An 18,453-nucleotide genomic window follows, 5' to 3' on the forward strand; every position below is an offset into this window, starting at 1 on the left:
GTAAGCAAACAGTATTACTTCACTAGAAACAGTGAAGTATTTGACTTCTTAAAAGATGAACCTGAATGCACCAGACAGAGACATCTCTGCATTGTGGCTGATCAAGAGCTTCATAATTAAAACCTATAGCAGAATTTTAAATAATTTAGCTTTAATAGAGATATTTGAGTCCAAGGGGTAGTGTTTTTTTGTCTTTGACAGCAGTCAGTATCAAATTTTTATTGACCCTGAAGATGGTCAGGAAACTTGGGTTTGCTCTTTTTTGGCTAGGTCCTGCTTTCTGTTCATACTGATGACTAATAGGAATCAGCAGTTTAAATATTTTCCTGAAGGAAAAAAATATTCAAGACATATACTGCATTTACTCTGAATAGAAACTTGCTCAGTGAGGTTCTTGAGGACAATAGTGCTATTCATAGAGTAGGGTGATGCTTTTAATATGTAACCCCATATTTTTCTTATCAAATGAGGGGTAAAGATATATTGGCACCTGGTCCACTGACATCCCCAGTCACTGAGACTGTCCACACAACCAGAGTTGACAGAAACAGGGTCTTCATTTTGTGGGAAAAACAACAACAACAACAAAACACACTGGACTAACTCTGAAACTAGTTGCCTGTGAAGCCCGAAATATCAACAAAAGGCATATGGATGAGGAGTAACTTCCTAGGTCATCTGTAAACTCCGTGTCACTAGATATTAATGATGTATGAAGAAGTCTGCGAAAATATTAATATGCAAGTATCTCTAACATTTATGAGAATTCTGCAAAGGAAACTGCTCTAATAAGTGAATTGAAAATTATAGAATGGTTTGGGTTGGAAGGGACCCTTAAAGATCATCTAGCCCTACCCCCTGCCGTGAGCAGGATCACCTTCCACTAGACCAGGTTGCCCCATCCAACCTGTCTTTAAATACTTCCAATGATGGGGCATCCACAGCTTTCTCTGGGCAACATGTTCCAGTATTTAATGACCCTCAGAGTAAATAATTTCTTCTGTATATCTAATCTAAATCTACCCTCTTTTAATTTAAAATTGCTACCCCTCATCCTATCACCACTTGCTCTGGTAGAGTCCCTCCCCAGCTTTCCTGTAGGCCCCCTTTAGGCACTGGAAGGCCACTGTTAGGTCTCCTAGGGGCCTCCTCTTCTCCAGGCTGAACAACCCCAACTCCCTCAGCCTGTCTTCATGGGAGAGGTGCTCCAGCCCTCTGATCATCCTCGTGGCCCTCCTCTGGACCCATTCTAACAGGTCCATGTCTGTACTGATATTGCCTTGACCCAGGTTCAGGACCTTGTTTAACTTCATGAGTTTCACATGGCCCCACCTCTCAGGCTTGTCAAGGTCCCTTTGGATGGCATCTCTTTAATTTAGCCTATCAACTGCACCACTCAGCTTGGTGTTATGCAGTGCTCAGGGCACACTCAGTCCCACTATCTATGCCATTGATGAAGATATTAAACAGTATTTATCCCAGTACAGACCCTCAAGGGACATGACCCATTAATGATTTCTGTTTGGACATTGAGACGTTGATTGTAATTCTCTGAACGCAGCCATCCAGACAATTCTTTATGCATCTAATAGTCCATCCATCAAATCCACATCTCTCCAATGTTAATAGAGAAAATGTTAATAGAAAGAATAGCAAGCTTTAAGAATGTTATGAAAGCAATGAAAAGATTGTGATGTTTCAGGAAAAAAAAAAAAAAAAAGGATGCTGTATCATAGAGCTATTAGAAAATTCCACCCTGGGTTTGACTTCATATATTTTTGTATATAGTGTCTAGTCACAAATAACTTAAGCAAGATGTACTATGCTGATTTCATCTATTACATAAATTACATTAGCTATGTTAACTGTATTACGGGGAGGAGCAATATTATCCACAGTGTTTTTCCTTGAGCTGTTTGGAAATCAGCTGCTGCTGCTGCTGCTGGAAAAAAATGTTAACTAGGAAACACATTTTGTGGAAAGGTTCTGGTTTGACAAAAAATAAACTGGAAAGAACTTGATTGTATAATAAAGCATATGAACAAAATCTGCCATAAAAGACAGTACATAAAATCATGTCAAAAACAAATCCTCCAGTGAATAAGTAAATTTGATTCAGGCAGAACAGGGCCTAGAGTCGACCTTTCCTACGTCTCTACTAGAGTCCAAAGCAATGGGCTGGTTAATAGTGTTCCTTAATGTCCTTTAACTTTTGATCTGAAGTGTCACAGTTCATCAGAATGATATGCAGCTAGAACCATCCATCTCATCTCATGTTAACTAGTTAAAATCTGAACAGTGTTAACATGTAGCATGTACATTATATACCCCACATTCCTTAGAATTGAGGTTCCCAGATATCTGCAGGATGGGTGTCCATCTTCTATAAATTGTGTTCTGACAGCAGGCTGAGAATCAGTGCTCTTCCATTGTAAGGGTAACAATAAGCCAAATAGATACCTGTATAGCACTTAAACATCGTAAAAAATGGCTTGAAATAGCAGAAAGGTTTTCAGGTTTTGGAGCCATTTCCCTAAATGTGCATCTGTGATATTGTTAGTGAATATCTTTTGGATAGAAGCTCTACCTGAGTGTCTTTGCATTAGAAAGCTATTCTAATTCAGTCTATTTTTATTTTTTTCCCCATTTGTTTATTTTCTCAGTAGTTTCTGCACAGAGGTTTAATTTTCCTTATTGTTTGAACATGTGCCCAGAGGGACAGGTCTGATGTTATGTGGATCCTGACATCCAGTAGTAACCTAATCACTTTGTGGAGAGGTATAAATTTATCTTATGATACTCTTTTTTATACCATCACTTCTGATAGACATCCTTGCATTGGAACTTAGAGAATTCATTAGCAAACTGGTGTTAACAAAAGTTTTCAATTCTTTTCAAGCCTTTGAAAATATGGTTTTCATGTCTATAAATTTGATTCATTTGCAAAGCTGACAAAGACTATCTTCTGCCGAAGAAAATTACAGTGTAACAGCAAGGAGTGAAATGAATAGAAAGATGAGAAGCTGAGGTAGAGAATGATTTTATTGTAATCTTGAACTTTCTTCCCTTATTTGTGTCCTAAGAAAATCCTTTGGCCTTTGTTTATTTTGCACCTTATTTTGACTATCTTCCTGGTCATATGACTGGACAAGGACACTAGAGAAGACTTACTGTTTTCTAGGCAAGTGACTTCTCTCTGGTGTTCCTTCTCTATGTTGGTATTATCTGGACTAAATTTTATTTATTACTGTTTATTTTATATCAACTACAAGGACATCCTGATGCAGATTTCCATCCTGTCTAATGTAGACGTGCTCGTGTATGAGAATGACAGCTCCCTTTATTCCTAACATAGAAAGAAAGAGGGATTCAGCTTTCTCTCCAAATCAAGAAACTGGGAGTCCACTGAACTGAATTCTGTCTCTGGGAGGCAATGTCTAAAGCAAGAGAGGATGAACTTGGTTATCTAAGTTAAATGCCTGAAGGTAACAATCCCATAATACCACTAATTTCAGTAAGAGCTGAGAGTATTAATTAGTGCGTAAGAAGTATCTAGGTCTGTGAAAGCTCCTTCTGCTATTGAATAATTGAGATAACCAGCAGCTACTTGACAGTAAATAAGACTTACTTGCAGAGCCCTTTTACTTTACAGGTACATTTTTTATTTTTTTTTTCTGTGGGAAGTACAGATTATTTCACAAGAACAACCTGAACTAGATTTACTACAAACACCAAATGTGACTGAACAGGGACTCTGCAGTCACGGCCAAGCCACAAGCAATTTTACAGGGCAAGGTCACTGAGAGCATTGCTCTCCTCTTTGCTTCGCTCTCCTCTTTGCTCCTCCTTCCTTTCTCGTATCCTTGTAGCTATGGAAAGTAAGACTTTTGGCAAGCATCTTGTACAGTCTAGTAAATTTCAAGCAAGCTACAGCCTACAGAGTTTGAAACTGTTTTCAATGTCTGCTATAAATGTTACCTTATATATAAGCATTCAGAGAATTGTTTTTTCTTTACAGCTTCAGGGCTATCTGTAGGAGGAATGGAGGTAGAACAGGATTATATCCAGTGCTGTTGCTGCTATAAAGCTGAGCCTTGCAGGCTGCCTGAAAGAGTAGTGGTTAGTGCAGAAAGATGAAAACAGAATTTTATAGGTGTAGTGAACCTAAAATGAGAACTACTCCTGAGAGCAAAGCATTTTCTTTAAGGAATAACTCTTGCCTGAAAGCAATATCCTGGGCTCCATTCCATTGCATGCTCCTCCAAAATCCTTTTAGGCAGTTGTCCTTTGTGTCACAGGGCTGCGATCCACTGCTGCAGGCAGGGCCACCTCCTGGTGGCATTGCAAGGGCGATATACAGAGGGTGCCTTTGGGACTCAAGCCTTCCATGCACAGCTGCCTCCACTTTTCAACGGGTACATATGCATGACTGCAAGAAGAAAGATGAAAGGATGTTTGAGATGTTACTGTTTTTCTTATTATCCAGTGAAGGAAGCTGGGCACCTATGAGCGTGCATGTTATCAACAAGGTGATTACTGATAAAGAGGTTAAGGGTGGTAATGCAAATGATCCCACCTAGTGACTCTGCTGCCGGAGGGCTGATCAACAATTTACCTGTTCATTTGGATTCCACATTCAGTAAGTGCTTGTATGCCTGGGAGCATACAAGTGATCATTGTTTCTGTGTGTACGTTACAGACAGCTACTGTATTTATTTATGTTTTGTATGTCATTTGATTGTTTTTACCAATATTGGTCTCCTTAGTGCCATGCAATACTGTTTTCAGAGACGTTTGAAATGGACATCTCTGAAGACAGAGCTAGCAAAATATAAAAATAAAAATATGATAGCTATCTTGTTCTCTGAACACATGGAGCTTTTTCTTCCTGACAGGAAGCAGCTGCCTGTGTGGAGATGATAGCACTGGGTCTGCTTTGTAGGGCTTTAAATTATTTTGTGTGGGCAGTGTGGGCATCCTCGTGACTCACTGGTGAGCTGCCCCATTGGTGTTCTTGGGCTCAGCCATGGTACCTTAAGTGCTGGTTTCTGGAGTGAGAAATGGCAATCTCCAAGAGAGTGCGGCCGTCAGACTCAGCTCATATGCCTGGGAGCCCACAGCTGAACATCTTCAGAAACAATACCAGCACTTGAGAGCTAAATGCGCAGACATGAGCCGAGTGTGTTGTGATGTCTGCACATGATCTTATCTCAGTGCTCTTGGAGGGAAAAAGGTTTTTTTTTGTTGTTTTTTTTTTTTTTTTTTTTTCAGTTGGTGGGAATTTGATACCTAAGTCTCCTGAGTACTGGTTGGAAATCTCACTGTGAGGCTTATCTGCTTAGGCATGCATTCAGGAAAAATTATTTTTGTTTGGGGTTTTTTGGGGGGATTTCATATGACTAAGGATGGGACAGGGCTAGGTTCCAAGTTTAAAACACTTTTTTTTTTTTTTTCTGTTGTAACAGATTCATTCTACCACTGCAAAACACAAAAAAGTGTAGTTAATGAGATGAACTTTAAGTGAACAGCCTCCTCTTTGAAGAAACACTAGTTAAAACACTTCACTGTCTACCTTTCTCTTATGGACACCTAATAATAATAATATGGACACCTAATAATAATTTCACATGGGGAAACTGTGGGGCATGACTACAATACCTTTTCTTTTGTCAGGATGGGCAATATGATATTTTGCTTGTGGGCAAAATCTCCAACCTATTTGCATAAGTCAAACAATGGGAATGAAAAACGTTTCCCTGGACATACAGAATTTCTTGTATCTACTCTAGTCAAATATGCAGTCTGTATTCAAGTGATGAAATCTGAAGAGACTGGTACTACTTCTGTGAGTGCAGTAATAGCAACTCTTGTATTATCTGGTGTTTGGTTGTGTGTTGTTTTTTGTTGCTGTTGTTGTTTTTGATTTGTTTTGGTTTTGTTTGCTTATTTGCTTCCTAGAGGCTTCTGGATCTTCTCTTGCTCGTTAAAAAGAAAAATAACTGAAGTGTGTATTTATTTATTTCTACTATGTAAGGAAGAAGAGAGAGAGATCCTTGCAGAACCCTATGCAGTAAACTGCATTTAGATCCTGACATTGAAATTAGGATATTGTTAAAGCCATCTCTATCACTTCTGAATGAGACAAAAGCCATCCAGTCTTGCTGCTGGAAATTAAAAAGCTTGATGCAGATGATACATGAGAAAAACAGCATCCAGACCATATTCTCAACTGCTACCTTGGCAGCAAGAGGAAAAATTATATTAAACTTCTGTTACTTGTCAGACGTCAGTGTGACAAAATGATAGCCCTCCCTCTTTGGGCTTGTGTAAATACTTCATAGGATCTGGTGTGAAAGGCACCTGCATTGCCTGCCCTGCAGGTACTGTTAGCTTCCATTTTCCTTGTAATGACTGGTTTGCAGTGAATGAATTAATTGGACTTGAAGTGCAAGAAGGTCTTGCTTGCAAATATTCCCTCTTCTGATCAAAGCTTGACTTCAGTACTTTCTGGCTGTAGTGTCCTGGCTCAACTGCACAGAACAACTTATTTGCATATGCTTGCCTTCCTAACAAAGATCAACATCAGATGTGCATGTCTATCAACTGGAAGACCAGGTTCTTGCGGGCCGTCTGGAAGGTGGTTTCAGACCATAGACCATGTTCTTGATCCTTTGACGGGCTACCTGCTACACTAATATTTTTGTCCATATCAGGGGATATAGCTGCAAAGAAAAACAGTCAGAAATACTGAAATATTCTGCAGTATATTGCCTAGCTGATGGCAGTTGACTACAACACAGCAGCCCCTTCTCTGGGCTGAAAATGGCTCAGTAAAAAGCAGGCAGGATAAGAGCTAAGCACGAGGTGCCAATAAATGTGTCTCCTTTCCACTGAGATTGGAAGTATCTTCCTTGTTCAGCCACATTGGCTGCCCAGACACCAGCCAAGACTGCTGTGTGCAACACTGCTATTCATATCAGAAGGCTCCAGTTTAACTTTTGTATACTTTTTTTTTTTTTTTCAGTGGATTCCTGATGATGGAAAGGATTTATTTCCTTGAAATTTAAATATACTGGCTAGGTGGGTTCCACTTGTCTTTAAATGCCATCAAGGATATGCTGAGAGAGTTGTATTTTTTTTTTTAATTGAACTTAATATTTCCAAAATGCTTGAATTCTCAGTAATACTCACAAGTGCTAATGTTTGCATTAAGACAATATTAGCACATATGCAGTACGCTCCATCCCATCCATCATATATCACCAGGGCATCTGTCTGCTTAGTAACCCTGCTCAAATAGGGTATCTGAGCATCATTTATATTCAGATCTCATTTCTGCCTGAAAAGCAACAAGTACAAGATTGTCACATGCCAGGGTTTTAAAAATAAAATCCCCTCTGGATCAGACCTGCTACCTTTGTGGAGATTTACCTCCTTGCAGAAAATAGTGAACAGCCAGCGTGAACTCTTGTCTGCAGAATGGAAATATCAAGCTGATCAACATTTCCGCATTGCTGGCAAGATAATCCTTCATTTGAGCTGCTTATCTGAAATCTGTCTCATGAATCTGATGGGAGGATTTACCCTAAGTAGTTAATTATGGTGTTGCTAAACTTCCTCCTCTCTCCCTTATTCCTTTAAGAAAAAAACAGGCATCTATAAAGACTGTAGACTTCAATTAAACACAAATTAAGCATTAGCTTATTTATGTTGCTGAGCATTTACTGAGGCACCTGAAATTACCAATTTACTTTTACCCCAATCTTACTCTCTTCCCCAGCTGCTCACTGCTGGTGGCCTCTGGCAGAGGCAGGACAGTGGGCTAGGTGGATCTTTAGTCTGAGCTAATCTGGTTGTTCTTACAAAATTTTACTTTTTTTTTTTTTTAACTATGTTTGGGATTTTTTTGTTTCTTTGTTTGCTTAGGTCCTTGGTTGTGGTAGTGGTTGGTTTATTTTTATTTATTTATTTATTTATTTTTGTTCAGATCTGACTTAGGGCACCTTAGCTCGAGAACTCCTCTGCGTCAGTATAAGCCCTGTCTGTTGTCCTGGCCTGAACTGGGCTGTCAGGGAAATGCGAAGACGGAATGAAGACATTGCCAGATTAATTATTTCTAGGATGTGTGAGAGACTTATACTCTCCTACTGTAACTTAACTGCATTTCCTCGCCACAGCTATTAAAGAATTTGGTTTTCAAGGTATTCTGTAGCTAACTGAAAATTATGAGGAGGTTTCAGTATGTTTTGCATTTTTTAAGTGTCACGTCTGAATCCTTAAGTGATGGTGATAAAAAATTGGAAAGACATGTCTTCTTACATGATGAAAAAGTACCACGATATTAAGGGAAAGAGCTTAGAGTTCATTTCTTATGTGCATATGTTTTGTCCGTGGATAAATGTTTCACCGATTATTAAGACTTCTCATTTAACCTGTCGAACATTTTTATGTTTTGTTTGCACAAAACCTTTCCTTTCCCTCAGAATGAACTAGGTCAGTGAAATAAAGATCTTTATCTCACTGCAGCCACTGGATGAACATCCATTTCACTGTTTTCTTCTCCCCCCTAGATTTTGACAGTATTATCTCGCACAGTACATAGAACAACTTGCAGGGGTTCTGGTCATTAATGTCAACATGTAACAACAAAGTACTAAATGATGACAGATTTAGTATGAAACATAGCTTCAAATTTTGTTTCACATTCATTTTCTACTGAAACCTCTGCTGAGAGGCTTTACCTCTGTGAGACAATAGTGTTCTCCATGTGTCTTTGGTGGTTTGATGCACAAAGACACCATCAGTTCATGGAAACCTATGCAGGACCCTGCTTGGGATCAAGATATGCTTCTTAAATTCTCTGATTTGCTCTTGCTACACAAGACTGTCTTTTATTCTTACATTTCATAGCAGTTTTGTAACTTCAGCAACAAATACTGCAAAAAGAATGTGAGGAAAGAAAATGACTTTTCTCCTGCTTTCTTGCACTAAGAAGCTATTTCCTAAGGCTATCTACTTAACTGCAGCTGCTGTCTGTGCCTGGAGATGTTAGAAGAAATGACATTATGGCTCAGCACAGCAGCTTAATCTCTGGTTTCGATTTCTTCTGTATTTACCACCAGGCCCTTTGGGGCCCTTGCGCTACTGAGATGGAGTAGATTGTTAAGAGCAGATGCAGTGGCTGCTTTGTTTTCCCTTAACTGTTTTTCTTGGTTGGTGGCAGGAAAGTTTCTTGCCACTCCCTTATCTGAGGTTTATGTAATGGATTGATCATAAGCCCTGCTCCCTTAGAACTCGTTCCAGTTTGGCAGAGCACGTTTCTTCTTGAGTCACGACAGCTCCTGTAGGAATTTTTCTTGGCTTCAGATGTAGGTGGGCAATTTCTTCCTACCACGGGCATTTTGAAAAATGTCCCCAACAAGAATCGGGCTTTCAAAACAGCTAAGGAAATTGCACAGTTGTATAGACAAACTCTGAGGTTATAGAGTCTAAAAATATGGACCAGCTCTGACACCTGGACACCGCATCGAACTTTCTGCAGCGTGCATTATGCTTCACTGAATGAGATACTTTCTGTAAGTGCATATTCTAGCTCTCTCTGCCTGCTAGGGTCAGTCTGAATCTCCTTACACAAGCATTTTAACACATGTTGCCATTTATGCAATGTGTGTGTGCTTTTCTCATGGTCAGTGATGTGCTTTCCCACAGACAAGATTTAAGTGAATCCCCAATATCTCAGCTAATCACCAAAACAAACCTTTCGCAGGGAAGGACTGATGTCAGATGTAATGCTTCTTGACATATAACTACTGGCTGCTTTTCCTAGAAGCCTCCAGATACCAAGCAGATCAGTCCAGGATAACACTAATAAACAGCCAAAGAATCTGCACATTGGATGTTTTTCTTCATGGTCTTCAACCTGTGGTAAGCAAAAAGCAGAACACCCTGTAAAACAATGAAATGAAGTCCTCTCCATTGTTACAGGACGTGATAGCACAGCTATGCCACCCCCAGCCTGGTGGGCTCCCTTCACAGCCAATAGTCAAAGCGCTCTGAAGTAACAGACCTGGGCTAAACCATAAAATCCCTCCCCCCCAAAAAAGCACAAACAAGCAAGCAAACACCTCTGTGTGGGGTTTGGACAGTGAGGTACATTTGTCCATGAATCTCCCTGAAGTCGTAACTGTAGGTCAGGCAGGGTTGCCTGCTGGCAAGAAGATAACTCCGTTTTTTTTTTTTTTTTTTTCCTTTTTTTTTTTCTTTCTATTTTTTTCTATTTTTTTTTTTCTTCTGGAATCTCTCTGGGGGTTTCTGATTCACTTCCTCTTTTCCAAAAAGACAAAGAAAACTCAGCTCATACACAAGTATTGCTGCACACTCCCTGAGAGATGCTGGAAAATGTGGGTGTTCACTCTATTTAATTCTCTATGGAGAATTTTTTCTTCCTCTCCACCAACAGGCGGAGCAGAGACCTCTCACCTATGACGCTTTCAACAGGAAGCTTGCATTAAAAATAGTACTCTTGCTTGCTTGCCTCCCTAGAAATGGTCCCAAATTTTACATTATTTCCCTAGCCTTTTTGCCAGCTTGCTTTTACCACTTGTATACCTGTTCTCCTCCACTGCTGGAATGCAAATATACCAGAGGGGACAAGTTGTCAACGTCTTTTTTGCTCCCCTTCTTCAATACTAGCATAATAATTAAATGCCTGTTACACAGACTTCTGGGAACCTTTACTGCAAGGAAAAAAAAAAAGAAGAAAAAAAAGTTTACACTTTAATGTGTGCATTCCTATATTTTGTGTAGGGAACTTTTTTCCCAAACCTATGCTTTAATCTTAAATTACCAAAAGTGTCCTTACAAATTGCTAACAGATTCGAGTAGCATGTAAAAAGGTTGCACAACATACACATTCCTAAGAATTAATGTTTAACAATGGAGTGCCACTACTGAGAAGATATCTGTAAACAGTGCTGGTTTATATGGAACCCCTTTAAATATCTCTGGCAGTAAAGAGCAGATCTTAATAAAATTTACACCCAAGTAATACTTGCCTTACAGTTGCTTTACTTTTCCAGAGCACAACAAAGCCTACCTCCTGCAAAATGAGCATGTGACTTTAGAAATTATCATAGGGGGCTTTTTGATTACTAAGCCTTTATTTGTAGTTTAAGTATCTTAAATAATGCCTCCGCACTTCGGTCATATTTTGTCTTGTGTGTTTACCTAAAAACAAGCATAGATGTTCAGTTCTGGGACTGAGGTTGCTCCTATGAAAATAAATATGAAATCCAGAAAAGGTAGAATAAGCTGTACACTCATGGGCACACACTTCATTTGTGTTTGCTGAGTTCAACTTGGGCTTCCTGACATGGGATCAATGACTCCAAAACATTGATTGAGGTCAATGTCCCATCATAGTATCCAAAGATAAACTCCCCCTCCACAGTGGTGGAAGGGTGTCTATATCCTAACATGCCAAACATCGTGGGGTTTTTTTTGTTGTTCTTTTTTTTTGAATACTAGAAAGAAAACCTCCCACCCCAGCTGAAATAGGATTTTGCTTGCCCTTACTTTGACAATTGACGAGTGGATGAGGGCTGATGGGCTGTGACCTCTGGAAGTGAATATGTTACACAACATTAATACAAAGCAAAGTTAAGCTAGCAAATGCCAAAATTAGTACTGACTGCAGGCAGTTTCAAGTCCTGGTTCTTCAGCTGCTCCACAGTTTTACCATACTTGGGGTGTTTGGCCACGTTTCCACTAGTGCTTGAAATTGTTGCTGAGGCACCTGCCCACCCCACCCCAAAACAGATCAGGAAACCAAAATCCTTCTCTGTTGTTTCTGGTTGGGTTGGTTTTGTTTGTTTATTTCTTTTCATGTTATTAACAAGACAGCTCTAACCTAGAGCAGGGCACAGGATGGCTCTAAGTGTGCTTGAGTAGAGCAGGGATCAGCTTTGCCTGTCTCTGCGCGGGCATGCCTCCTGTCCTACTTCATACCACGCCGAGACAGATAAAGCTGCTCTGTGTGTCCAGGGGGTGGGGGGAAGAGGGAATGGAGTAGCAGCAGGAAAAGAAAATAAATAAATAAGTGAGGGAGCAGTGTTGCTGGGGACAGGCGAGGCAGGCAGGCGAGACTGTTTCTTTTATATGGTGCCAACTTAGATTAGCTTGAAGTGACTATGAAACTGCAGCCTAAATTAAGTTTCATCCCGTGTACCCAGCATTATTCATAATTGCTCAGAGCCAAGTAGTCTGTTGGAGCCTGGGATGGCATTTAATTACTTTAATACAACATTGCCCTTTTTTCTCCCTAGAATCTCCGTGTTTGCTTCCTTTTCCAACTAATGAGATAGACTATGCAGTCAGTGTATCCTCAGACTAGCCTCCATCCTACAACCAGTGGTAGCAGGGATCCTCTAGGAAAAGAAATGCAGTCATTTAGTTGAAACACTGCTCGTGTTGTTCAGATGCAACCCTCCTGCAAGGACGTGACTGGCCATAGCAGGGTCTGAGTTCAAATCTAAGGGAGTTGCCCCTAAAGCAGTGATTTAGGCCACACCTGGGCAACTGGGAAAATTACGCTGAATTAGGTAATTTTTCCCAATGGCAGATATGAATCAAATAGCTAACAAAGCTTTTACTTTGTGGTTTGCTTGAGGGGTTTTGTTTGTTTGTTTTCTCTGAGAAGGGGGAACAAAAACCCACCAATCTGACTGCGTAGATAAACAGAGTAATAGTAACTGATTGCTACAGCTATTCTTCAGCTGCAACAGCTCACAGTCTTTTCCTGTATGGAAGCAATTTCTAGGCTGTTCCTTTCCCCATCAACTGTGAACGCTGAGTTTTGCTGGGTGATAAACATTAGTTTCAAGCAATGAAACTCCCTTTCAGCTGCTCACCTCCCTGCTGGCTGTGCCTCGAGCCCTCCGTGGCCCCTGGACCTCTACCAGCTGCTCCTGTCCTAAGATAGCCAGTAGTTGAACTGAATCGAATGGGGAACGGGGGAAAGACCTTCAAGAAGACATGGAAATTGTTTTTTCTGTCTCCTAAGCTTGCACGGTCTGTAGCACAAAACCTTGTGACCTCCCTGCTCGCTGAGCAGAACTGCTAACCTTGCTCAGGCTGCCAGAGGCTGTCCTTGCCTTGGACTGGGACAGCCATTTACCCAGATACATTTCACAAAGCTACAAGTAAATTATGAAACAATAAATACTGTTATTATAGCTGCAAACTTTTCTCCAGTTTGCAACTCCGTTTCTCAGCAATGCCTCTCAAGCCTTGTAACACAGTGTACAACAAAAAAATGTTTAGGGCACGTCTGTTGGTGCTCTCTGTTCGCCTCCCCCTTGCCCCACTGAATGGCAAAAGAGTGCTTCTCTGCTGGGGCTTCCGTCCCCTCAGGGTTCAAGGTGTGGGGGGGATCTCTTTGATTTTGGGGCTGAGACATCAGGTTCAGGATCCAAAGGGACTGAATTAAGCCTTGCTGTCTAGGTGCTTGTCAGCCCCTCCTTCGGCTTCTCAAAGCAGCCATGAGCTCAGGAATTCAAAATCCTTTTGCTCACTTTTCAATTTCTCTGCCATTAAAAATGGAAGTTCCAGAAAGAAAGCTACCCATGGCATCCTTTCAGCACCCTGCTGCAGCCTTGCTTTTACAATGGTGTTAGCAGGATCTTTCATCATACACCTCCCTGAAGCACCCTCTTCATGCCCATGCATTCGGTTCCCAGTTGCAGTAAAAAGTTAGAACTGTTTGGCTTTGCTTAGAACATTGCTGAAAATAAAACCAGCTTGTTCTCTTTTCCAGGAGGCAGTGATACCCAGCTCACCTTGCCATGTCAGAAACGAAGTTTACCCTACTGCTAGAGCTGCACATGGGGACTCTTGGCCCTACGTCCCCAGGGCCCAGTGACGGAGGCCTCCCAGTAGGGGTGCTGGATACAAATATTTTATAGCTTAATTTTGCAATAAGGCCTTGGGGAAAAATTGTTTTTGTTTTCTTTTTCTGCTGATGCCTTTCTTCCCTTTCTCAATCACTATTCCTTTCCAAGTCTTAACCCAATAACTGAAATGTTAGTAGGACTTCCATTGGCTGTTTTCTTGTTACACATTGTCACAAGACTGTTGAAGATATCATATTAATTGAAATTTCCTTCCCTGGGTTTTCCACAGCCTGTTTTGTCCTTGCTTACCAGAGCACTACAAAACCTCTGATTTCATTTTGTGCTTCCAATTCAAACAAAGGGAAAGTTCCTATCTAATTTCTTGACTCAGCTGAAGAACTGTATGCTCTTTCCCTTGAAAAACCTCCATTTAGGAATAACAGCTCAGAATCTTGGGGTTCAGTTATGAGTTGACCTTAAATGTCCTCAGATTGCCAACAATACAAGCAATGATCTAAATTGGGTACACTAACATAGATATCCAAATATGCACTTATACTCACTTGGGCACTCAAGAATCCAAAAACAACCAAACAACAACAAAACAAAACAAAAATTCTAGAATCATAATATCATATATATATGCATAAATATATATTTTTAAATTTTAGAGTCTATGTTAAATACATTTAGAAATTCCAGGTATAGCCATTATTAGCCTTTTTGGGAAGGAATGAGGTACTCATAAAGCTGTAGGGTAAAAAATGTAGTTTTCAACATCTGTATTAGACAACAGTTTGTAGATGCAACTGCAATGCATAAATGAATCACATGTAATTTGGTAAACTGAAAAAACTAGACACTTATGAAATATGAAACTCTTTTGAAACTGAATTTGCAATGACAGTCTTGCAAATGTCATTCTTTTTCAAGTGATTAAAAATGCTACACCTTCAGTTGCATGAGCTGTCCACTTAATTTGCTATGGTCTGAGACTAATGGGGAATGGGGAAGCTGTACCTGCTCTGGGAGGCCCGTGCACTGGAGGCTGACCTATTGCTTAACATAGGCTGGCAGTTTGGCAGCAGTTCAGCTAGGATTGGGCAACTCGATAAAGAAGTGTTTCAGAGCTGCAGTAGCTGTAGGGTAGTGCATGAAAACCTTCAGTTTGGAAAATCCCTGTATTTTTGCTACAACGGCTGGCATGCAACAAGAAGAAAAGGGTGTACAGCAATAACATAGAGGCACACCTCTTTGGTGCGTTACAGCGTTCGTGAGCTCTGCAGGCTGGAAATGATGCAGCAGGCAAGCAAAGGACTCTCTGCACCCCAGACATGCTGTGCTTATGTCTGTGCAGCAGGGTTTCTGCTGGAGGAGGATCAGGGCGTGCACCTCAGAAGAAGCCACTGCTGCTCCCCACGTGCAGTGAGGGTGGCCCCAGGTCCCCTGCAACTGCCTGCCATGGGAACCTAGCTCCAGCTCACACCTCCTTGCACAACAAGAAAATCGTCGTGCCAGGCTATGGTGGCATACAAATGTTTACGAGTGGGAGCTTGCTCACTCCTACATCAGGACAGGACCACCTTGAGAGTGCTAAATCCCTGCTTTAAAATTCACCACTTGCAGGAAGCAGCTGCATGCAAAATCACTGCCAGTGACTTCATGCAAACACACCTTCCCTGTCTCAAAGGTCCCCATACCCTCTGCAGGAGGATGGCTATCTCCTGTGTGTACAGTAACGAGGACAAGCAGGGTGCTGCTTGCACCAAACACCCCAAGAAATCTCCACAGAAGCCATGGCTTGGGCTGCAAAGGTTGCTGCGTGGCCCACAGCTTGTTACTGCTTGTGCATAATATGTACAGGGTCTTACTTGGCAGGCCCCTGCTTCATAAATCCTGGGACTGGACGGCATGTCATAAGCAAAGGAGATATGAACAGTGGAAATGTCACTCTCTTGTTTTTCATTTTCCCTTGGAAGTTCAAAGAAACAATAGACAGTTTTCAAAATATAGTTTGACTGAAAATTTGCAAAGATCTGTGCATTTTGGTTCATTTGTGTTCATTGAAGTCAGTGTGACTTTTGTGACAACTATATTTAAAACACCAACCAGTGCTGTGAAAGCACTTCCATCATTATGACAGGTATTAATCTAACATGTTTCAGGAGGATTTACGCTCTCATTTGTCGTGTTCTGTTAAAAGGAAAAAAATGTAAATAAATCAGTGGGTTTCTTTAATTCACCAGGTTATGAATCAGTATAAAAATTAAACCAATGTCTTCCTTTAAATTACTATGGATAGATGTTTATTTAATAAAGATTGGGGTCTCTATTCTAGACCCTAGGTGGCTAGTGAGGCATTTCTGTCATACGTGCACCGTGTGGAAACCTCAGCCCATGCAGGACTCTTGTTTTTCACTCTTGTCCCTCTCTGTTGAGGCATGAGAAGGTGGAGACAAGGTGGGGCTTTGGCTTGCTGCCTGCTCTTGTGGAAAGCAGCGCTGTGCCAGCAGGCCGGGCAACAAGCGCCGTGCCAGACACTGGCTGCTGCGGGCAATGCTCTTGGAAAAAGAGCCACGGGGCAGAGGGGAAGGCAGGCACAGCTCTGTGCATCACCGTTTGCTTTCTGGGCTGTCCCTCAGGCAATAAGGCAGAGCACCACCCCACTCACAGGCCTGGTTGGGAATGCACGGGAAGCTGTGTAATCTGGTTATTCTAGCCACTTACTGTGAATGGTAGGAAATTAGTTTTCTTTATTTATAAATTAGAAGTGTTCCATATTTATTTTTCCGAAGTAACTCTAAGTGGCTACTTTGTATTCTTACTACCCTGAACCGGAGGTAATTTTCATGCTGTACATTTTCTGGATAACTGCAAATGACTCACCTAAAGAAAGGGAGTGTTGTTTCAGGTTAATTATGTCATAACTTATACCCCTCCCCTGCACTGAGACTGGAGTGTGAGGAGAGCTGACACACTAGGAGAAGATAGAGAAATAAAAAGTTTCCAAAGGTTAGTCAGTCACCTAATGTAAGGTACAGGGTATTTAAAGCACATTAGAGATTCTTCCTTCATGTTGGCCCTTTGGGGCCATTAAACAGTAGGTTCCTGTAAAAGTTCTTGTGGTTACAGGCTATTCCTGGGTGCACCAATACAAGTGACTAGAGGTATGATTAAGACATGCTTAACTTCACATTAAGGAGGAAGAGGGGAAGAAATGACAGAGGAAAGGTTGTATAAAAAGCCAAGTCATTACTACCCATGTTTGCAAATGATGTGAAAAATTTGGGAAAACCAATTGGAGCGAGTAGAAAACCTCATTAATATCTGTAGGCTTTGAATCAGGCCAGTGATGTTCTCCTGATAATCCATATTTCATCCACCCCTCTTTGCTGACCAGTTCATCCAATCTCTTCCTTGTTAATTCAGAGAGAGTTGTTCTTGTTTCTAATTATATGTTGGCTGCAGGAGCAGGGTGAGGAAGGTGACCACAACCCTTTCCAAAGAGAAAAACATTACCTTGTCTCGTGACTGCAGCTGCCCAATGACACGGTGGTGAGCCAACTGTGTGCATCATCTCAGCCCAGCTTCTCCTGGATTAGTACAACATCTTTGGAAGACCTCCTTTCTTCTTCCTTTGCCATACCCAGCTAACCCATATCTTCTGGAAATAAAGATAAGCAGCAGGATTGGTCTCAAGGTATGTTAGCAGAAAGAGAGAAAGGTGTTACTGTCTTGTGACAAGTTGTAAAGCCTCAGAAATGTTTGGAAGGGAGAGTTAAGAAATCTTTGATTGCCGCAGAAGGGAGGGTAGTCGGGAAAACAGCCTCTGTAGCAGTGAATGTGCTGTGGCATGGTGGTGACTGGGAAAAATATATTGTACCTGATGGCAACCCAAATATGCTTAGTGAGAATTCCTCAAGGTAGTTTCTTTGTTGCTTACCTCCTTACATTTGTAACCTGGGTATGAATTATATATAAGGTCTTAGGTATACCAGTCTTCAGAATTCACCTGCCTTCAGATGCTTTCCTGACAATAGCATCCACTGAAGCTCTATCCTTTAGGGATCTGATTCTCATGCTGATATAATTCAGTCATTTCATCACGTTCAAGAGGTCTACATTTAGGGAAGGAATGCACAGGTAGGCCTTTGGGGTACATGTAGTAATTTAACAGCATGCAGCTGTTCGAGTCTATATTCAGTTTATAAAGAATTCTAGACATAATATGTCGAAGGGTCCTATTTTTATTTTCTAAAGAATCAAATAATATAAGTTCAGCATAATACCGGTGAGCTTCCACATGTCTACATCTTTGTGGGCTCAAAAGTGTTGTTAAGCTAAGGCAATCACAAGCTGAGTAACTTAACAGAAATACCAGCAAACCAAGAGTGCTACTTTTCTGGTTTGGGGTAAGTTCATACGTATATGTCTCTCTCTTTAGCGTGTTAATTTTTATTTAAATACAGAAACAAAACCTGTTTTCACTTTATGTTGCTATCAATCAGGATTAATTGCCTGGCATGAAAGGTCCATTCGTTGATGCAAGCGTGAAATGAGAAAC

At 41.0% G+C, this 18,453-nt stretch overlaps 1 protein-coding gene across 1 annotated transcript; it reads right to left on the bottom strand.

Annotated features, from left to right (window-relative positions):
* Nucleotides 1-4,049: 4,049 nt before the first annotated feature.
* On the bottom strand, nucleotides 4,050-18,227 carry LOC310893198 (uncharacterized protein). Its single transcript, XM_083821807.1, has 4 exons — nucleotides 17,409-18,227; nucleotides 10,609-10,736; nucleotides 9,758-9,919; nucleotides 4,050-4,429 (listed from the first exon to the last, which is right to left on the bottom strand). Exons 1-4 carry the CDS (start codon nucleotides 17,464-17,466, stop codon nucleotides 4,409-4,411), a joined length of 369 nt encoding a protein of 122 aa, XP_083677933.1. The 5' UTR covers nucleotides 17,467-18,227; the 3' UTR covers nucleotides 4,050-4,408.
* Between the last annotated feature and the right edge of the window lie 226 nt (nucleotides 18,228-18,453).

This window comes from Anser anser (assembly GCF_964211835.1).
Source record: "Anser anser genome assembly, chromosome: 2".
NCBI classification, from domain to species: Eukaryota; Metazoa; Chordata; class Aves; order Anseriformes; family Anatidae; genus Anser; species Anser anser.